General features: G+C 47.4%; 1 protein-coding gene across 1 annotated transcript; it reads right to left on the bottom strand.

Moving 5' to 3' along the window:
* Window positions 1-46: 46 nt before the first annotated feature.
* On the bottom strand, window positions 47-8,809 carry LOC143856928 (zinc finger BED domain-containing protein RICESLEEPER 2-like). The gene is made up of 3 exons (XM_077367209.1): window positions 550-8,809; window positions 375-453; window positions 47-262 (listed from the first exon to the last, which is right to left on the bottom strand). Exons 1-2 carry the CDS (start codon window positions 1,517-1,519, stop codon window positions 407-409), a joined length of 1,017 nt encoding a protein of 338 aa, XP_077223324.1. The 5' UTR covers window positions 1,520-8,809; the 3' UTR covers window positions 47-262; window positions 375-406.
* Window positions 8,810-22,870: the final 14,061 nt, after the last annotated feature.

Below are 22,870 nucleotides of genomic sequence, written 5' to 3'. Positions count from 1 at the left end.
CTTGACCAAGACAACAAATCAAATGAGTCATTTGTAAATAGTTCACTAATATTAACATCAATCCACCATAAATACATAGGTCTGCAAAAGTTGACAAGATTCGTGTAACCACAAAGTAATAAATGAAAATATCAAACTCAAAAACACAATGTTGCCATGTTGGTTTTGCAATTGGCACAACTAAACCAAAAATATCTCCAATCCATTGTTTTTGCGATTGGCACAACTAACAAAAAAATCTCCAATCCATTGTCGATATACCCTACACCAACATACAAAGGAACAAAATAATTAATTTAAATATATGTGAATCATAAATTCAACAATGCAAAATAAAAAATTAAGCAACATCTAATAAGTAACCAACTATTTACCTGTCTCAGAGAAAATACTATAAAGACCACCTCTAGTCTTCATCGCCAATTGTGATAGAATTCGTAGAACTAGCCAAACCTTTCACAAGTATACGAAGCAAATGTTAAAAATTAAAAACCACATTTATAAACTACAATTAGAATAATAAAAAACTTAAATTGAATATATATGTACCATCAATTGAAGCCCGCAACCAATCTTGCCCACAAATGAGAGCCTCTACCGTCTCTGGAAGTAATGAACTACGATACTGATCTAATACTCTACCTCCAGTACTGAATGCAGACTCAGAAGCTACAGTTGATATGGGAATCCCCAAGATGTCACGAGCCATTATAGAGAGTGTGGGAAAGTTGAGTACATTGCTCTTCCACCAACTCAATACATCAAATTCATTCGTGGGAGGAACTATGATAATGGCTTCATCCAAATAATGATCTAAATCCCCCTTCCTTTCCACCCTTGAAGAACTTTCTATAGCAAATTGGTGAAAAAGATTCATTTTATCTTGTCGACTTGGATTAGTGTTGAGCCCTACCCTTTCCTCATTTGCAAAATTAAAACCTGAGAGAGATGATCTCTCGGTAGACGAAGCTTGTTTTCTTTCACACTCTCGGTAAAGGTCTCTAATGGCATTTTTGGCTTTTTTGATTTCCATCTCACTTCTTTCAAAATAGTAAATTTTAGGATAATAATACTCCAATAGCTTCAACTTGTACCTAGGATCTAAAACTACTGCAATCGATAAGATCAAGCTGCATTCTCCCCAATACTTATCAAACTTGTCTTTCATTCTCTCAACAATGGATCTCATAAACAATTTATCGCACACATATGCCTCATGCAATGCACACCGAATTGATACTAATTCAGGAAAAAATATATTTGCAGTAGGAGACTTGGTAGCAGAAAAAATATTGGTAGCATCATAAAAGACTTTCAAAAAATTGCAAATAATTTTAGCATTTTCCCATTCATCTTTTGTAGGTGCTACTTGATAATTCAGATCACGCTGTGTCATTTGAAGAAATGCATCTTTATATTCTAGTGCAACTTGTAACATAAGGAATGTCGAGTTCCACCTAGTTGGAACATCAAGGCAATTCCTGAAAAATTTGTTGACGTGATTGTGAAGCCTTCGCATACTTCACACTCTCACGAACCTTGTGGATCACATTATTAATCACTTCCAAGCTACTCTGTACAACCAAGTTTAAGATGTGTGCACAACAACGAACGTGAAAAAACTTACCCTCAAGTGGAAGTGTGTCATGCAATTTTTCTTTCAACCTGGCACACATGCTATCATTTGTTGTCAAATTATCTACAGTCATGATAGATATCTTTCCATCAAGTTTCCACTCTAATAACTGTCGATAAATTGTGTCACATAAATTTATTGCAGTGTGAGGAGATGGTTCCACGGCAAAATTAATTATCCTCTTGTTCAACACCCAGTCATGATCAACAAAATGTGTTGTGAGACATATATATCCAAGTGTTTGGTTGGATGTCCACATATCTGTTGTAAGGCTGATACGACCAGGAATAGTTTCAAATACTGTAGAGAGCTTTTCTTTCTCTTTCTTATAAATCGCTAAGCAATCAGACTTAATAGTGTTCCTAGACACCATCTTGAATAACGGCTGAAGATTCTTAGCAAATTTAATAAACCCGGGGTGTTCTACCATTTTAAAGGGGTACTCGTGCAACATTATCATATGAGCAAGATCTTGTCGGCTTTGATTTTGATCAAACTTAAAGTTACTAATACAAGTACTCCCATCTGTTTTTGCTTGACCCCAAGACAAAAAATTTTGTCTTACGTCCTGATTTTTGTTTTTAGGACAATGCGCAAGATGTCGTTTTAAGTGAGTAGTTCCACTAGTACTTGAACCCGTGAGATTCCTCTTACAATGTTTGCATTTAGCCCACAAAACCCCATTTGAATCTTCTTCTTTTTCAAAATCATTCCAAATGACTGACCTTAATTTACATCGTCTAGGGCTAGGTGGTGAGTGATTTCCATCATTAACATTATCATCCACAATATCCTCAGACATTGTTGAAATAATTTCCTGTATAACATGTAAAAATAACCATAGATATTGTTTAGCTAGTTTAGCATCATTCATTACAATCAAGAAAGATACAAGGCGAGATTAATACAGGAGAATGTAAATGAGTTTCTGAATTGTACATAAAAAGCATTCATAAACAAAAGGCCATGTTTGGAAACCATGAAACCTTATAGAGCGAGGATTTTTTCACCCCACGTCAAAAAGTGTTAAGTCTGCCCACAATTCCGCTAAAAGGGGAGCGCAATTAGATGGGCCATAGGATGATCCAAAACCATGAAAACTTATTGCCTTCACTTTATTAAAAGTACAGTATTGCCTGCACCATAGGATGATCCAAACCATCCATTAGATGGGCCACGGCTGAAATAGGTTGTGTCCCAAAAATCATTTCCATAGGCTGATCCTAACCATTCGATCTGAATGTTAGAGGGTTGATCCTAACCATCTAGATCATTTAGCCCATTAATATTTAAGAAGGCCCAGCCCAATTCAATGTATAAACATTGCTTAAAACAAAGAGATTCTAACTTCACAAGGGGTGAGGAATAGTTCTTAATCCTCACCATCTGCAAAAAGACTCTTCTACAAATTCCAGAACCTTTTTCCAACACTATTTCAAATTCAAAATTTTCATTTCTGAAATTTAATCCTCCAACAATCTGACAAATGGGTCTCAATTTATCTCTTTAAAGCTAACGAAAGCCCTCAAAAAGGTATGCTTGATGCTTCAAAATAACTTTCTTGATTTTTCGGTGTTTATTTTTTGGGTTGTTTTTTGGGTTTTGGAGAATTTCTATCTAAAACCATTTTCCCTAAAAAAAATTTATGTTTTCTGCTTGAAATTCATGTATTGGATTTTGGGTCTTTTCCAAAACCCTTAGTTATTCACTGTAGGTTTCTTTCTGAGAAGGGTTTGGATGTTGCAGGCTATGCTATGGTATTTTGGGGAGATTGAAAAAAAATTCTGTCATTTGAGGCAAGTGGGTCTCCTTAATTTTACCCCTTTTCGAAGTCTTGGATTTGGTTTGGGTGGGCTTTGAATATTGGGAATCAAAGAAGCTGATATCAGGTTAGAGATTGGGGTTTTGATTTGTCACTATTTTTTGTGGATAGGGTTTATGGGTATCTCATGAAAAAAAAAAAAAGCAAAATCCCCAAATTTAATGCATGTGTTTTCTAGGGTAATATGTGAGTTTATGAACTAACATAATCAAACCTTACCTTCAAAGCTTGAGAGATACACACCGTTGTTGTTAATGGTAGAGAAAAGAACAAAACCCTAAAATCCCTTTTTCTTTCCTCCGTGAAAAGTGAAAACTGAAACGGTGAAAGACTGAAAGTAAAAGTTAAAAAGGAGGAATGAAACGGCTGAAAAGTGAAAAACTGAAAGTCTGAAAATAAGGAAACCCCGCTGCCTTATCCTATTCATTAGTGATAAGAGATGTTTTGACCAAAATACCCTTCATAGAAATAATAGCATTTACAAAATTTGAAGGGTATTTTTGTCAAACATTTCGGATCGTGACTATCCAATGGGCATCTCTGCCGTGCCCATACCCAATCCGAAATTTTTCGGATCCCAGATTTTAGGGTCCGAAATAAGCCCATGGATCCTATTCGTATGTTTAGATCCCGTTCATTAACGTTCGGATTCGGACGATCCATTGGACCGTCTGGATCCATTGACACCCCTACTAATTGGTGGTTAGTATGGCTTCAGAAGATTCCTCGTCATGTTTGACAGTTGATGGGATCACTCTTCCCTCTTCATCCCATTAATCTGGTACTCAATATTCTCATGTGGAGGGTCCCTTTTTTATGTCCTCTATTAACGTTTATGGGAAGAATTATGCTCCTTGGCAGAGGGCGGTTGAGACTTACCTTCTGGGTCGTGGTAAAGTTCGCTTTCTTACATGGGATCCTCCAGCCACCACAGACTCCTCTTATGAGAGAAGGCGTCAGGAGGACGTTGTGATCATGTCTTTTTTGTGGAGTTGTATGGAATCCTCTTTGGCCGCCTCCATGATGTATCTTGCTACCTCTGAAGCTGTGTGGGATCATGCGGCTACTTTATATTCTGGTGCTGATAACGTTACTCGTGTGTGTGATCTCCTTTCTGACTAGTTCAAACTTGAGCGAGCGTGGTGACCGACCTGTGGAAGACTATTACAGTTCGTATGTTGCACTATACCACTTAAAAGGGAAGAACCGCATAGCAATTGCCCTCAGAATTGCTTTTGGAGCATCCATTTACCACCTTTGGAATGAAAGAAACGGGAGAATCTTCAACAATCAGAGAAACCACAAGCAGAAAACCCTTGCTGACATTCTTCAAACAATCAGGCAAAGAGTAATTCATCTGGGCTTGGAGGATTCTCTGAGTGACAGAGCCTCAAAATTTGCAGAGCATTTCAACCTTCACAAATTCTGCAACCATTACGATGATCAATTCAGCACTTGGCTTCCCCCTGATGGGGAAATTCTGAAGCTCAACTCGGACGCCTCTATTGTAGGGGACTTGGCATCCATAGGAGGCATCATCAGAGATAAAGAGAGCAGGATTTTCGGAGCATTCTCTACAGACACTCTTCCCACTAGTATTAATGGACTGGAACTAGAAGCAATCCTCATGGGAACCCATCTGGCAGTCAGGAAAGGTGCAAAGAAGCTATGGATTGAATCCGATTCTCTCCAAGCCGTCAACATAATTAAGGGAAGCTTCAAATGTCCTTGGCGCCAACAGGCCATTCTTCATGGCATATTCCAAAAGCTCAAGCTGCTTGACTCATGGCAGATATCCCACATTTGGAGGGAATCGAATGGAGCGGCGGACTTTCTCTCTAAAACTGATTGCCCACGCTCAAGTTTGAACCAGTCAGAAAGGAGATCACACACACGAGTAACATTATCAGTTTTAGAGAGAAAGTCAACACCCCCCCTCCCCTCTCTCATTCCTATACCTGCAAATCGCTCCTTAGAACCTACAAAGTCAAACCTCTTTCCATATTTCAGTTCTTCCCCTGCTCTGAAGATTACCTCAACTCTTTTTCCAGCCCTCAAATTCTTCAATGACTCCACTGATTCGCTAGGGTACGATCCTTCTACCCACTACAAGAAAGGAACTAGACTTCATAAAATTTTCCCCTGGAAACAGCAATCCACCGTGAATCCTTCCTCCAATTCTCCGGACACCAGAAAGCATCCCCAAACCTGCTTCTCTTCATCCCCTCTGAGAGAAAAGCCAGCCCCTCCCTCTCCTACTTTAGACCTTTTCCTTCCCGATTCTGTATCCAAGCCCCCCTCTAGGAGAAGAAACCCCTTCTTCACCTATTCCATCCCACAAGAAACTCAGAGACTCAGTGAGTAACTCGGACGATACTGTTCCACCGACCCAGTCTAACCAAAGGCTTAGCCTAACCCCTGATGGTAACCCGAGGTTTGTGAACGCTGGTCAATTTGAAATTTTTTCAAATTTAGAAAATGGAAGCCAAACTCTGTACGCCAAAGATTCTGGCTTCAACAAAGTCCAAACCCCCCGCCAGCTGGCCTTTTCTTCGGAAATTGAAAATTCCCCACAACATCTCCCGCCCGAACCTGAAGTCAAAAATCAAAACCCTACCTGGAAAAACCAAATCCCGCCCAATAGTTCTCCCATTCCAAACAGCTGCTCTCCCCAACACATCCTGGTTGATCCGATCATCAGCCAAAAACCCGTGAATGACACCCAAATCCCTGCTTGGAAAAATCTTTTCGTGAAACCTTCAGAACCCAAACCAACAAAAATTGAGTTCCACTCCCCTTCCTGCTCCTCATCCGGGGAATCAGAAGCTAAATTCGAAATGGAAGATTACGATGATGCCAAATCCAAATGGGAAAACTGTCTTTTCAGCTACTTCCTTGGAAGAAAGCCATACTTCGCCTGTTTAAAAGAACACCTTCAGAGGAAATGGAAACCAAAAGGAGAATTTCAATTTATTTCCCTTCCTAACAACTTCCTCCTATTCAAATTTTACCTGGAAGAATAATGCTCCCGAATTCTTGAAGCCCCAACTACCACCTACGGTGCTTGAGCTCTCATCCTTCAACGTTGGGCTCCTGGATGTTCCCTTCAACGAAAATCTTTCTCTTCCCTTCCTATCTGGGTTAAGTTCCCTGCTCTAGACCTCAAATTCTGGACAACTACAGGCCTCGGAAAGATAGCATGTATCATTGGTCAACCAATGTACATGGACACCCCCACTGCAGAATCTACCAGGCTTAGCTACGCAAGAGTTTGTGTGGAAGTTTCAGCTGAAAGTATCCTTCCGGATCACGTCAGAATCCAAACTCCAACTGGTTTAGAAATCCAAGCAGTCGAATATGATTGGAAACCCGTTGCTTGCAAAGAGTGTAAGGATTTTGGCCACTCTCCCCAGGCTTGCCCTTTGATCTGTGATAATATCCCCCCCCAAGCCAAAGCAGCAGCCTAGAAAAGAATGGATCCCAAAAATCCCCTCAGAGAAACTCTGTTCTGAGGGTCTCCCTATTCAGGCCCCTGTTTCTGAAAAATATGATGATGCAGCTTGTCATAAGAGCAATTCCTCCTCTCCCTGAGCCGGATAGCTTCTTATCAAAAAACCCTTTCCAGTCCCTTCAAATCTTAGAGGGTGAAGATGATGGAGATAAGAAATCTCAAGCCAAAGATCCTACCTCTCCCTCTGCAAACTGCTCCCCCTCCCATAGTCCCACAGTTCAGCACTCTATTGATTCCAGAGAGCAGCCATCTCTTGAAAAGCCTTTCTCACACAACCTGGTAAATCCCTCTGATCTAGCCTCCTCTGGTTCTGATCACTTCCCTGTTCCCCCTAATGGGACCTCCTCCTCCTCCCCCATCCGTTCCTAATGAAGTTCCTTGGTGCTTGGAATATTAGGGGCATCTGCTCCAGCCCAAAGAGGAAAGAAGTTGCAGTTTTCAATAAAACGCACAATCTCCATATTTGCTGTCTCATGGAAACGAAAGCTACATCTCTCAAATTGAAAGACTATTCTCTTCGCATTTCAGATGGTTGGAAAGCCTATGGTAACTACTTGTTAGGTCTAAAATTGGTAACAGGTTATGGTAGGGCCGGAAGGGCTGATCTGGCAAGTCACTGCTGAAGAGCTAATGGAGTCCTGCGCTGCACAAGGGCACAGACAAGAATACAAAGGGTGAGAAGACCAACCCGGAGTGGTGCTCCGGACGGGCGCTTCGACACTCAAGTCAGTATGAGCAGAAGTGCAGAGCAATGTTAGAGCAAAAAGCTTAGGGTTTTTATCTCAGATCCCTCACCTTAGCACAAGTGAAGGCTATTTATAGTGGTTCTGAGCCACCTGTCCAGGACAGGTGGTAGCCCCTGTATGGACCAGGTCTCATACCTAGGAGGGGCAGATGGCAGTCCTCGATTGGTCCAGGTGTCATGCCTAGCAGGGACAGGTGTTGGCTTTGCAGTGGTACCTGTGAGGGCCACGTGTCAACAGCCGATTGGTTGCAGATTTTGGACCCCATCAGTTGCCCCCTGGTTCTCCGAGTCGTGACAGCGGCTAGGGGAAGCAAAAAGAGGGTTAAAACAGCATCCGGCCAGCCTTAAGGCCTCTGGGCAGCTGGGGCCGGCCTCAAACTGGGCCAGAAGAAACTGCGGCCGGACTGGGGCCTCTGGGCGGCCTGGTCCGGCCTTAAAGCTTGGCCTGAAGGAGCACGGCCGGACAGGAGTCTCTGGGCTATCCAGTCCGGCCAAAAGTTGGGACCAGAAGTCTGGCCGGCCAACCGCCTGGGAGTCATGGCCGGGCAGATCTCCTGTCCGGCTTAGGCCTCGGACGGCCAGGCCGGGCAGGTCTTCTGGCGTCTAACGATTGCGCCATATCCTGTCCGGCTTAGGCGCTGGACGGCCAGGCCGGGCAGGTCTTTTGGCGTCTAGCGATTGCACCATATCCTGTCCGGCTTAGGCGCTCTTTGCCGCCTAATCACTTTGGAACTTGTGCCGAACATTTAATGTGGACGGCGCATTTAATGCGGTAGGTGACGTGGCGCACTCTGGCTGGTGGGAAAAGGGCAGGATTTTTCCCGCTCTTCCCAGCCTATATATACCGGAGTTTTTACTCCTCATTTTTTCACTTTTCACATTTTACTCTCCTCCTCCGCTGCTCGGCTCTTCAGCTTTCTGCCCGCTTCGGACCACTGAGCCCGGAGATCTTCGGTCAACACTTCAGTTCGGTAATTTCTTTTAGCTTTTCTTTTCTTCCCTTTTAATGTCTAGCACTAGTTCGGAGTCGGACTCTGGCTCAAAGGAGTCCGGTTCGACCAGTACTACGGGGTCCGGGGCGTCGGAGAGGACGAGGCCGGCCTCTCCTACGGAGGCCGGTGTTGAGGACGAGGAGATAATAATCGTAGTAGACGAGGAGAGCGGGGAGGAAGTGATTGTGGACTTAGACACAATCCCGGTCCGTGGGGACGGACCGCACCGGGTAGAAACCAGCGGCGACGAAGAAGACGTTGAGGCGGTAGTTCCTCGCTCGCCGCGCTCGCCCGTCGAGGTGATAGCGGAGGCACGGATGGAGGCCAATCCGCAGTACAACATCGGGGCGTTGTACGAGGTGAACCATCTGGGGCCGGGCAAACTTCAGGCCGTCAGGGACAAATACTGTATCCCTGATCGGTACACTTTGAGGGCGGCCGTCGAAGGGGACCGGGCCAGCAACGATAGTGCAGATCTCTGCCTATACGAAGAAGCCTTGCGGGCCGGGCTCAGGCTTCCATTGCATCCGTTTTTTGTCGATGTGCTGAGGTACTACGGGCTGGTGGTTACACAGGTCGTGCCGAATTCTTGGAGGACACTGGTCGGCTTCCTTTACCTTCTGGGAGTTCGTCTCCGTAGGAACCCCACCCTGCCCGTCTTTAGGATGTGTGCGCACCTGAAGAGGCACAAGGACGGCGGCTGGATCTACATCAGCCAACGGCCCGAAGTGAAAATGATAACTGGCATACCTACTTCCATTCACACATGGAAGAACAGGTTTTTCTACGCTAGGGACACCGAGCCGGGCTCCCACTGGCCGTTCTCGTTGGAATGGAGAACGCCGGACACCCAGAGCCTTAGTCAGAAGCCAGCCCTTAAGGGCTACGACCACATGACCTTCGCTTTGATCAGAGAAGAGGTGAAGCGCGGTCAAATAAACTGCTCGGATTTCTCCGAGGAGGCCGTCCTGGTAGCGCTCGGGATCAGTCGTGCGACGCCGGCACGTACGTAGACTCTTTAGGCCAGCTTTTATTTTTTGAACTGTTCCTTTCTTTTTTTTTTCTTTTTTATTTAAATTCTAACTGTGTCCTGTTCTTGCGTCCAGAAATGGTGAAGCAGATGTCCATGCTGGACAAGATCAGGCAGACCTCCCAAGCGTCCCCAACGCAGGAGCAGCCCCAACCCAAGGGCAAGAAAAGAAAGGTGCCGGAGTCAACTCCGGCAATGGCCGCACTGGCCGAGCCTCTTAAAAGCAGCCGGGCGACGCATAAGCTGTCCGTCAAGTCAAGCCGGGCAAATCTCGCAGGACAGAGCTCCGGGTCTGCAAGGGTGACAGAGCCCCAACACAGCGGGCCGGTCCTGGGCATCCTTGCCGCCACGGCGGCGAGAGGCGACAACGTCTTCCGCCCAAATTGGGCGGTGCAGAAAACGGACACCGGCCTGGGGGATAGCTAGGTGGCCACGGAATTGGTGTACCAGGGCGTCCTCCCACGCGACCGGCGGGAAGTCGAGAAGGAGGCGCCGGAGACCTGCGAAGCGGCAATCACCTCCGCCCTCTATCAACTTCAGGTGTACTCGAGGGATATGGCCAAGAAGCGTTATCTCTTCTCTGAGACGCTCACACAGATAGAGTCCGAGAAGAGCCAGCTCCAGAAGGACAAGGACGGGCTTACCGAAGCCGTCCAGATCAAAGAGGCCGAATTCAACAGCTTGAAGGAGGAGCTGCAGAGGGTCAAAAACCAAGCCGTGCAGGATCTCCTAAATGCGCAAGAAAGAGCCGGTCAGAGGGAGAAGGCGGCTATCAAGGCGGCCGTGAAAGCGGCAGTGGGGGAGGCCGTGAAGGAAACTGAGAAGAGGAAGGACACACAGTTCTTCAACCTGGGCCTCAAGGCCTATAAGGCGGGGTTCCTTCTCTGCTCCGAGCAGGTGAAGAAGACTCACCCCGACATTTCCCTGGACGGACTGGCCGTCCCGTATGCACCTCCGGAGGAGGAGGAGGACGAGGAGGAAGAAGACGAACCGGACTCCTCCCAACCCATCGAGGTGGAACAGGAAGTCGTTCTGGCTTCCGAGGTCACCGCCCCAACCACCGAGGCCGGCCAGGTTGCAGCCCCTACTTCGGAGGCAGTCACCGAGGAGGTGGTCGACAAGGAGGCCTGAGTGGTAGCCCTCTTGCTCCTATCTTTAATTTTGGTTGTGTACTTTTGTAATGGCCCATGGGGCTCATTCTTTGTAAGCCAGCTCGGCGAAAAGAGCACTTTTGTAATATGAATACAAATTCAATTTTGTCCAACTGTCTGTACGGCTGCCTTGTTTTTTGTATTTATGACGTCTGTGCTTCTTCCTTGTCTTTATGCTGAGCCGGAGTGGTTGTCCGGATGTAATTGGCCGAGCTGGTCTGTAAGCCAATTCAGACGAGCCGGAGTGAACCACTCCTGCCCTCTAAGTCTGCAAACACTTAGAGTCGTTTGGCGTCTAATGATTGCGCCATATCCTGTCCGGCTTAGGCTGTGGATGGCTAGGCCGGGCAGGTCTTTGAGATGGTTCTCCACTAGGGCGGGTCCATGGTTGGAACTGATCTCCACACCAAATTGGATGCGCCGGAGTGCACTACTGCCGCTCTCTAAGTCTGCAAACACTTAGGCTGAGAGCTAAGTCTGCAAACACTTAGAGTCTTTTGGCGTCTAATGATTGCGCTATATCCTGTCCGGCTTAGGCTTTGGATGGCTAGGCCGGGCAGGTCTTTGATGTGGTTCTCCACTAGGGCGGGTCCATGGTTGGAACTGATCTCCACACCAAATTGGACGTGCCAGAGTGCACCACTGCCGCTCTCTAAGTCTGCAAACACTTAGGCTGAGAGCTAAGTCTGCAAACACTTAGAGTCTTTTGGCGCCTAATGATTGCGCCATATCCTGTCCGGCTTAGGCTGTGGACGGCTAGGCCGGGCAGGTCTTTGAGGTGGTTCTCCACTAGGGCGGGTCCATGGTTGGAACTGATCTCCACACCAAATTGGACGCGCCCGAGTGCACCACTGCTGCTCTCTAAGTCTGCAAACACTTAGGCTGAGAGCTAAGTCTGCAAACACTTAGAGTCTTTTATTGGAGGAGCTAGCCTATATATTAGTGACTCAAAAGTGAGGGACACAGTTTAGTGACAACTCCACTTTATTTCTCTTTGAAATTAATTACAGAGATTCTTTACAGGCCTTCAAAGGCAAGAGAAAAGACTATTGATAATATATTCGGAGATTTCTGGAATTCCAAGCGTGCGGAAGCAGCTGCTCGTCCAGTGTCTCTAGCCGGTAGCTTCCTGGACGGATGACCTCTTTGACTCGGTATGGCCCTTCCCAAGTCGGAGAGAGTTTACCCACCCTTCTTGGCTGGGAGACGGCCGCTTTCCTCAAAACTAGGTCTCCTGTGCAGAACTCCCTTGGTCGGATCTTCGCATCATGGTATCTAGACACCTTCTGCTTATACGCTGCGGCTCTGATCTGTGACTCCTCACGGACTTCCTCAAGCAAGTCGAGGTTGACACGGAGTCCGTCCCCATTGAGCTGTTCATTGAAGTCAACAATTCTTGGGGAGGGAATGCCGATGTCAACCGGAATCACAGCCTCTGTCCCGAAGGAGAGATTGAAAGGCGACTCACCCGTTGCAGTGCGTGGGGTAGTCCGATAAGCCCAGAGCACATGGTACAGCTCGTCAGCCCAGCGTCCGGCCTTATCATCCAGTCTTTTCTTTATCCCCTGCAGCAGAGTCCTGTTCGTCACTTCGGTCTGTCCATTCGTCTGAGGATGTGCCACGGAAGTGAACCTTTGCTCAATCTTCAGATCTGAACAAAACTTTCTGAAGTTCCTTGAGTCGAACTGCTTGCCATTGTCTGTTATGAGGATCCGGGGTATCCCGAATCTGCACACCACTGATTTCCAGAAAAAGTTCTGGACGTTCTGCTCGGTGATCTTGGCCAGAGGTTCAGCTTCTACCCACTTGGTAAAGTAGTCGATGGCGACAACGACGAACTCGCGGCCTCCGGAGGCCGGCGGAAAAGGACCTAAAATGTCCATTCCCCAGACAGCAAAAGGGAGAGGGCTGATGATCAGAGCCATTGGCACGGCAGGCTGGTGAACGGCTGGGGAGAATTTCTGGCACTTCTCACACTTCTTCACAAGGCTCAGAGCATCTTGTCTCAGAGTAGGCCAGTACAGGCCTCTTAAAAGGACTTTGATGGCGAGGGCCTTGCCCCCAAGATGCTCTCCACAAATCCCTTCATGGGTCTCTCGCAGGGCATACAGGGCATCAGTTGGCCGGAGACACTTCAAGTACGGGAGGGTGTAAGATCTCTTGTACAGAGCTTCACCTTCAAGTGAAAACCTTGTTGCCCGCTGTACGACTTTGCGGGCCTCTTTTTTCTCTCCGGGGAGCTTCCCGCTGCGCAGATATCTGGTGATCTCATCCATCCAGCACGGCTCATCGTCGATCTGCATTACTACGACGGGCTGGCCATCAATACTGGAGGTTTTTAGGAACTCCATACGAATTTCTCTGAGGGCGGTGTAGCCCGATGCCGCTAGCTTTGAGAGCACATCAGCTTTTGCATTTTCAGTCCGGGGGACTCTGATGACCTCAAAACTTCCGAACTTACTGGCCTAGCTACGCACCCTTTGCAGATACTTGATCATTCGCTCTTCACGGGCCTCATATACTCCTTGGATCTGGCATACAACTAACTGTGAATCGCAGTACGCCTTTAGTCTCCGAGCACGGGCCTGAGTGGCAAGGTTCATTCCGGCGATGAGCGCTTCGTACTCTGCCTCGTTGTTTGACGCACGGAAACCAAACCTCAGGGCATAATTCAGGACAAAGTCCTCTGGTCCTGTGAGAACTAGTCCGGCATCGCTGCCACTTTTGTTTGAAGATCCGTCGACATATACCTCCTAGAGCGGCTCTTCAGAACACAAGAGCGGGCTGGTTGGTGGAGCTGCACTCTCAAGCCCGGGAAGCGGAACCGCTTTGGCTTCGATCTGCTGCTCGGGTATAACCGGTTCTGCTTCTGAAGGAGGCGCTGCTTCCGACCCGGGGTCTGAATCTGGCATTGTACATTCAGCTATGAAGTCTGCAAGAACCTGAGCTTTGATTGCTGGCCTGGGTAGATATTTGATGTCAAACTCGCTGAGCTCCACGACCCACTTCACAAGTTGGCCTGAAGTGTCTGGACGGTGGAGGATCTGCCTGAGGGGCTGTCCCGTCAAGACCTTGATCGTATGCGCCTGGAAATACGGCCTTAACTTTCTGGCCGCCATAACGAGGGCGTACACGAGCTTCTTGACTCGCTGATACCTTGTCTCTGCATCATGGAGGACCTTACTGACATAGTAGATCGGCTTTTGCTGGTGGTACTCCTCTCTGATCAGTACTGCTGCAACTGCCAAAGGTCCTGCTGAGAGATACAGAATCAGCTCTTCTCCTGGCTCTGGCTTGGACAGCAACGGCGGAGAGGACAAGTACTGCTTCAGCTCTTCAAATGCTGCTTGACACTCCGAAGTCCAGGGCGCGGTTTTATACCTTTGACCGCGTTGAAGAACGGAAGGCATCTTTCAGCGGACTTAGAGATGAACCGCCCCAGGGCAGCCACTAACCCGGTCAGTCGCTGTACTTCTCTGATAGTTCTGGGCGAAGTCAGCTCCATCACCGCCTTGATTTTCTTAGGATTTGCCTCTATCCCTCTCTGGCTTACCATGAAGCCCAGAAACTTGCCTGCTCCGACGCCGAACGTACACTTGGTCGGATTGAGCTTCATGTTGTGTTCCCTCAAGACTTGAAACGCTTCTTTGAGGTCGGCAACATGATTGCAGGCAGCTCTGCTCTTGACCAGCATATCGTCCACATATACTTCCATATTGCGGCCGATCTGCTCCTTGACCAGCCTGTTGACGAGCCGCTGGTAGGTGGCCCCTGCGTTCTTCAGTCCAAAAGGCATAACCCAATAGCAATAAGTCCCCTGATCGGTTACAAAGGATGTCTTCGGAATGTCGGACTCATGCATTCTGATCTGATTATATCCTGAGAAGGCGTCCATGAAGCTTAGCAGCTCGTGACCTGCAGTAGCGTCGATGAGCTGATCGATCTTCGGGAGCGGGTAGCTGTCCTTCGGGCAGGCCTTATTTAGGTCTGTAAAATCTATGCAGGTCCTCCACTTCCCATTAGACTTCTTCACCATCACCACATTCGTGAGCCAGTCCGGGTACTGGATCTCGCCGATGAAGTCGGCCTTCAGAAGCCTTTCCACCTCTTCTCTGATGGCCCTTCGCCTCTCCGGTGCAAAGTGCCTCCTCTTCTGTTTTACGGGCTTGCAGGTCCGATCAACCCCGAGCTCATGAGTGCTAATTGCAGGGTCGATGCCGGGCATGTCTGAAGGAGCCCAGGCAAAGACATCTGCATTGGCTCTGAGGAACTGAGTAAGATCCTGCTGCGCGGCCTCTGACAGGGCAGAGCCGATCTAGACAACCCTCTGGTCGTCACCGCTGTACAACGGGATAGATATAAGGTCCTCGGCCGGTTCGTTCACTATGATCTGGGCTTCGTCCCTTAGATCAAACAGCTCGATTGGCAGAGACTCGGACGCATTCTTCCCTTTCAGTGCCGCTGCATAGCACTGCCTCGACTGGGGCTGATCCCCTTTGATTTCCCCTACACCTCCTGGCGTAGCGAACTTCATCTTCTGATGATAGGCGGAGGGAACAGCTCGGAGGAGGTTCTGGCCGGGGCGTCCCAGGATAGCATTGTAGGCCGACTTGGCCCTTACCACCAAGAAGTTCACCATGGCGAAGGACTGGCAGGGCGGCTCCCCGATAAGAACTGGAAGCTCGATCTGCCCTTCAACTTTGACAACTTCTCCGGAGAACCCGAACAGATCAGAGTTGGCCGGCTTCAGACGGTCAGTTCCGATCAGCATCTACTCAAAGGCGTGATAATAGAGGATGTCTGCGGAGCTCCCGTTGTCAACCAAGATCTTCTTCATTTCCCAGTTCGCCACCAGCATGGTGATGACCAGGGCATCATCATGCGGGAGGATCAGGCCGTCGAGATCTGCATCTGAAAAGGATATCTCGTTCTCTAGCCTGGCCTTCTTGCTGCAGGTATGGACGGCGTTGACCTGCCGGGCATAAGTCCTGCGGGCTGATGAAGAGGTTTCTCCCGCGGTTGGCCCTCCTGAAATGGTACCAATAACACCATGAGGTTGAGGTTGAGGTACCTGAGGAGGGGGGCTGGCCGGTGTAGGAGCTTGGATGCGGTAGCCCAGAGGTTGAGCGCCTCGGGGGCTTCTGCCTCTGGTCCTCGGCTTGTCCTTGCATTCTCTTCTGTTGTCATCATTTTTTAAGTACCTGCCGAGGTACCCTCTGCTGATCAGCTGCTCGATCTCCTCCTTAAAATGAAGGCACGCATTGGTGTCATGGCTGTGGTCCTTGTGGAACCTGCAGTCTGGGACATGTTTCTTTTCCCCGACGAGGTCTGCCTCTCCGGCCACCGGATGAAATCCTCTCCCCGAATGGCTGCCAGGATCTGTGCTCTGGACGCGGTCAGCCGCGTGTAATGCTCTCTCGGGTGGGGGCTTCTCCCCTTTCGGGAAGGGCTTCTCTCCTTGCGGGAAGGGCTTCTCTCCTTCTTCTGAGGTTTATCATCCCTACGCTGCTTGGTAGGGTCCTTCTCCTTAGGCCTTCTCTTGCTAGCAGAGTCCAGGGCGGCGAGAGTTTCCTCCACCGAGATGTACTCCTCCGCCCCGGCCATCAGGTCTGCGAGGGACTGCGGATTACGCCGGGCCACTGCTCGTCTGAAGTCAGTTGATCGGGTGCCGGCCAGAAGGGCCTTCGTGGCCGCGGAGGGATCCAGGTTGGGAACCTGAAGGGCTTCCCTATTAAAGCGACCAACGAACACTTTCAAGGCCTCATCATCTCCCTGCCTGAGGGCCATCAGCGAAGCCGTCGTCTTCCTGGGTCTTTTGCTGCTCATAAAGTGACGGGCCAGGTCGTCCCCAAAGTCATCGAAATTGTCCACGGACCTGGGTTTGAGCCGCGAGTACTAGTCCCTCGCGGCTCCAGTCAATGTGGTGGGGAATGCCCGGCAAAGGAATCCATCCGACGCCCCGTGGAGGAGCATTGTAGTCCTGAAAGTCTCCAAGTGGTCCACGGGGTCGGTGGTCCCGTCATACTGCGAAATCTGCGGCATCTTCCAGCCCGCGGGGGCTGCCGCGCTGAGCACTCTGTCCGAAAATGGGGGAGTGCTTGTGAAGATCCGGGAGGCAGGCCGGCCCTGCTCTCTTGCGAGCTCTTCAATCCGGTGGTTGATCTGCTGGATCCTTAATAACATCGGGTCGTCTCTCTTCTCTGCCCGGTGGACGGGCCTCTCTCTTCTTGCCGGCGGGCTCATAGCAGAGCCGGACTGACTGGCCGGACTCCTTTGCTGATGCCACGATCCTTCTCCGTGCGCGGGGTCTCCCCTGCTACCATGCTTTTGTACGGAAGGAGATCGTGACCGGTGATGTAGGCGAGGCTCGGGGCGCACATGCTTGTCCCGGGAGAGGTGATCTCATCTTGTGGAGTGACGAGTCTGTTCCCGGGGCAGGGGCGTGTGCTCTCTGCGGGAGCTTCCCCTCCTCTGCGTGGGCTGAGAAGCCTCGACTGGGTGCTGCTGGAGTGCGGGGGCCGGATTCCTAAACTGCGCAATCACAGCTGTCATTTCTTGGAAAAGGGCCCGCATCTCCCTCGGGGTCGGGGTAGGGTCTGAGCGGTCCGAGCTAGTCGGACTTTGCTCCCCTACCGCCCCGACCTCTATCTGCGAGGCCAGTCGCTCGCTTCTTCCTTCGCGAGGGGCCGTAGCCCGGGTCATCCGGGAGGTTGGCACATGCTTTTCGGTGTTCCCTACCATTGCTTGAGTGAGGTTCCGAACAGCTTTTTGTTCCGGGGTCCCACGGATGGCGCCAAATCTGTTAGGTCTAAAATTGGTAACAGGTTATGGTAGGGCCGGAAGGGCTGATCTGGCAAGCCACTGCTGAAGAGCTAATGGAGTCCTGCGCTGCACAAGGGCACAGACAAGAATACAAAGGGTCAGAAGACCAACCCGGAGTGGTGCTCCGGACGGGCGCTTCGACCCTCAAGTCAGTATGAGCAGAAGTGCAGAGCAATGTCAGAGCAAAAAGCTTAGGGTTTTTATCTCAGATCCCTCACCTTAGCACAAGTGAAGGCTATTTATAGTGGTTCAGAGCCACCTGTCCAGGACAGGTGGTAGCCCCTGTATGGACCAGGTCTCATACCTAGGAGGGGCAGATGGCAGTCCTCGATTTGTCCAGGTGTCATGCCTAGCAGGGACAGGTGTTGGCTTTGCAGTGGTCCCTGTGAGGGCCACGTGTCAACAGCCGATTGGTTGCAGATTTTGGACCCCATCACTACTCAACCGTTACAAAAGGTAGGATCTGGATCCTTTGGAACCCGTCTATGGTTGACTCTCTATTCTTGAAGAATCCAGCCAGCGTATTCACTCGGAAGTTCAGATTCTGCAATCCAAAGAAAGGTTCTTCCTTACTGCAATCTATGCCCACAACCATAATATATCTCGTCGCTCTCTTTGGTCGGATATGGAGGAAATTGCATCCAGAACTCACAGCCCTTGGCTCCTTATTGGTGATTTTAATGTTGTTAGATTCTCCAATGAAAGATTGGGGGGAGCTACTGCTAACCTTTCCGATATGGAAGAATTTAACTCGTGTCTCTTGAATTGTGCTCTTACTGACCTCAAAGCCTCTGGCCATAATCTTACTTGGAACAATAGAGCCAAATCTTGGCCCAAAAAATTTGCAAAGCTTGATAGAGTCCTTGTAAATGATTACTGCATCCTATCCCATCACCTCTCTCAAGCTGATTTTCATTCTCCTGGCATTTCGGACCACTCTCAAATCACTCTCCTTTAATCCTCACACCCCAAATGGCCATAAGCCCTCTCGATTCCTAAACATGTGGCTTCAAGATACCTCGTTATACCCTATCGTTGAATATGCGTGGTCCAAAGAAGCTTATGGGAATCCTATGTTCAGGCTTTCTCAAAAATTAAAAGAAGTTAAGTACCAAATCAAATGCTGGAATAGGGAGGTCTTCGGAAGAATTGACATCAAAGTTCCCCTGATTCGTAAATCACTGGAAGAAACTCAACATCAGCTATCTTCTGATCCGGCAAATTCTGATCTCATTGAAGAAGAATAAGCTCAGAAGTGACCTAATTGCTGCCTCCATCCTTGAGGAATCCATGTACAAGAAGAAATCTCGTATCCAATGGCTAGCTTTCGGTGATTCTAGTTTGAAGTTGTTCTACAATTCTATAAAGCACAGGTTGAACACTAACAGCATTCTCGCCACCCAAAGACCTGATGGCTTTATCACCTCAGATCCAAATGAGATTGCTACCATTTTTGTTGACCATTTCAGAGGTATCCTCAATAATGGTAAGGTGCAGATGTGCGACGTTCCTGAACCAAAAACCAAGCTCTCTAACTCTGATTCTGAACTTCTGACCATGCCTATCTGGAATGAATAAATCAAAGAAGCTGTCTTCAAATCTAGTGGCGATAAAAGTCCCGGCCCAGATGGTTTCAATGCCAAATTATTTTGAGTATTCTGGTATGTTGTTGGTGATGACTTTACTAGTGCTGTCAAAAATTTCTTTTCTCACCACAAACTTCTCAAAGAGGTAAATTCTACCTTCATAGCTTTAATTCCAAAGAGCAAGGATGCTTCCTCCCCAGCTAAATACCGTCCTATGTCTCTTTGCAATTTCACTTATAAAATCATTTCTAAAATCCTTGCTAATAGGCTTTAGAGGTATTATCCAGTCTATCATAAACCCCGCTCAGTCTGCATTCATCAATGGTAGACAAATTCATGACTCCATTATGCTCTCTCAAGACATTCTTCACAAATTCCATCTTCCTTCTCCCAAGCCCTCTATGTGCCTAAATTTAGACCTGGCTAAAGCATTTGATAATGTCAATCACAATGCTCTGCTTCCTTTCATGTCTAAACTCGGGTTTAACCAAACTTGGGTGAACTGGATAGCTGCTTGTATTACAAATCCATCATTCTCTGTCCTTATGAACGGCACTCCCCATGGCTATTTCCCTTCTTTCAATGGCCTGAGACAAGGGGACCCTCTATCTCCCCTCCTGTTTTGCTTAACAATGGAAATGCTCTCAATTGGCATAGAATAAGCACTGATTCAAAGCTAATCTCTTCTCCCTTTTGTCGCGATAACAGTACCATCTCCCATACTTTGTATGCTGATGACCTGATGATTTTCGCGACTGCAGATATTCCCTCTGCAAAGGGCATTATCAAATGCCTTAAAACCTTCTCCCAAACCACAGGTCTTGAAGTAAATCTCGAAAAAAGTGATATTTTCTTTTCTGGGGTTCACTCAAGAACTAAGAGGCAAATCCTTGAAATCACAAAAATCAATGAAGGCAAACTTCCCATTCGCTACCTTGGCCTACCTTTGATAACTTCCAGACTTCCTGCCAGAGATTGCATTCCGCTTGTCTCAAAAGTTCAAAAAAAAATTTCATTATGGTGCTGTAGAAATCTTAGCCAAATGGGAAGAATCGAGCCGATAAGAACTGTTCTCAACTCCTTGCATATCTTTTGGTCAGCTGCTTTCTGTATTCCCAAAGGTGTCATTGACACCTTAGAGAAGATTTTCAGAGACTTCTGCTGGGGGGACACTCCCACCAAGAAACAGTTGCACTCTGTGAACTGGGACATCATCTGCAGGCCTAAAGCAGAAGGTGGCTTGGGTCTTCGTAAAATTTCAGACACATGCAAAGCCCTACAGATTAAGCTCTTCTGGGACACTTTTCACAAAAAAGACTCTCTTTGGAGCAAATGGTTGCACACCAAATACATCAGAAAAAGAAACTTTTGGACTATCCCAATCCCCTCAAAACCGTCCTGGGGAGTCAGAGGATTGTTTCGTACTAGAGAAACTGTGAAACCTTTTGTCTGCTACCAATTGGTCGAGAAGAGGACATTGACTTTTGGGATCAACCATGCCACCCAAGAGGACCACTCTCTTCTATTGTGTCGAAAAACAGAGCCGACTCCACCCTTGCCTCTGCAAAAGTTTTATCTCAGCTCCATTCATCTCGTGGATGGATCCGCACTCTACATAAACCATCCCTCAGAGATGAATTGATCATCCTCAAGGAAGCTCTTTTCATTCCCCAGCATCATAATAAAATGATTTGGAAGCCTTGAACTGATGGTAACTTCTCATCTAAAAGTGAGTGGAAGTCCCTTCGCCAAAAGTTTCCCAAACCTCCTTGGCATCATTTTATTTGGTTCAAAGGATCCACACCCAGTTTTGCTTTCTCTGCTTGGAAAGCTCTGCTGAACAAGCTTAGCACCAAAGATAATCTCTCATTCCTTAACCAAACCGACTTGACCTGCACTTCTGCGATTGTGAGCCTGAATCTGTCAATCACCTGTTTTTCTCATGTGGGTACAGCTCGTGGATATGGCGCTCTATCCTGAGGAAATTCGGCACTAGAAGGAAGGCCAAAAGGACTCTCCGTGAAGAAGAAGAAGAATGCCTGCGTAATAAATTCCCTGGTAACGGTCAAGCTGCAACTGCCATCAGAATCTGTTTTGCTCTTGCTATTCATTACGTTTGGAAGGAGAGGAACTATCGCATCTTCAAAAATACCTCTCAGCACAAAACTCGATTACTTCAGACCATCTTGTCTACTGTAAAATAAAAAATGAACTTGCTGAATATTCAGGACTCTGATCTTGAGTGCAACTACAGCATTGCCAATCATTTGGGCTACAAATTCAGTCAAATTTCATCGGACCAGAAAACCTGTAAATGGACCCCCCCCCCCTGATCACGACATGCTAAAGCTTAACTCAGATGCTTCCTTCGATGATGACGGAGGAGGGACTGGTGGTGTATTAAGAATTCACAATGGAGATTGTGTTTCCATTTTCTCACTTGGCCGATCGGGAAGAAATCTATGCGCTGGAACTTCTATCCATAAAACAGGGGATCGAAATTGCTCTCTCTTCAGATAAAAAGAATTTGGATAGAATTTGACTCAGCTTTCGCCGTGGACATTGTTAATGGCCAAGCTAATATTCCGTGGAACCTGATCACTAGAGTCATGGACATTCAAAGCCTGCTGGAATCATTTGAAAAATGGCATGTCTCTCATATTTGGCGGGTAGGTAATGCTACCGCTGACATTCTATCCAAACGGAGCTTTCAGCACAAGGGAAATGATATTCCCTGCAATTTGTGGCCTCCAGACCTCATCCAGCAACTTGATAATGATAAACGTGGAAAGCTATAGTTTAGATTATAATATCTCTCCCCTGGTTGGAGGTTCTATACCAGCTGGTCATTATTCTCCTAATCTTCTCCTGTATTTTTTTGCTGACCATTCGGCCTTTGGGTCTTTGTACTGTTTGGAGCTTGTTCCCTTCCTGTTGGCTTTTGAGCCCCCCTAGATTTGTACATTTTCTCTTTTATTAATGAATCTGGTAGGGGTCTTGCCTAACCCCAGCTTACTAATAAATAAATAAATAAGGCCTCTTTGTTCTAGAGTAAAAGTTTTTAATTTAGTCCCTATTTTTTAACATGAAATCCTTTTCTATGATCAAGTGACTATACGCCCACACAAATATTGTATGCATTACAATGTGTTGGGTCCATATGATTGTGTTGTGTGAGGAGGTTTTGAATTTTTGATGACAAATCATATTCCATCTGAAAGTAGATTGAGTGGAGCTACAATGATGTAAGGTCTTCTGGTGCTCGAACTACTTGTAATTGTTTGTTCCAAGGAAGCAAGATTCTTCCTTGGGAGCCTTCGATTCCCGCTCTGGCAGTTTGTTCTACCATCAATCTTGATTGTAGAACCATTGGGACCCACTTGAGGGAATATCCGTTTGATGATATGGGTCCCACAGCTTTGATCAACTTTTATCCATTGAAACCGGAATGCTTCTCAACATTTTTGAACTTTCCTCTTTATAAATTAGACTGTGAGTAGTTATCTTATTAATTAATAGAAAATTTAATTTAAGGCAAATTTATATGATGTAGGCACATATTATCCTACAATGGT

The sequence above is a fragment of the Tasmannia lanceolata genome, unplaced genomic scaffold (assembly GCF_043159265.1).
Source record: "Tasmannia lanceolata isolate RefF3 unplaced genomic scaffold, GAP_Taslan_0.1 ptg000024l, whole genome shotgun sequence".
Classification (NCBI taxonomy): Eukaryota; Viridiplantae; Streptophyta; class Magnoliopsida; order Canellales; family Winteraceae; genus Tasmannia; species Tasmannia lanceolata.
Note: the sequence above shows the minus strand (reverse complement) of the source record. Positions and strands in the feature narration are given on the sequence as shown.

Bases quoted from the DNA above. Each gene is read 5' to 3' on its own strand.
- LOC143856928 (XM_077367209.1), bottom strand. From the start codon at position 1,519: ATGCGAAGGCTTCACAATCACGTCAACAAATTTTTCAGGAATTGCCTT. The intron at 454-549 runs GTACATATATAT...TACTTGTGAAAG, and splicing joins GTTGCGGGCTTCAATTGATG to GTTTGGCTAGTTCTACGAAT.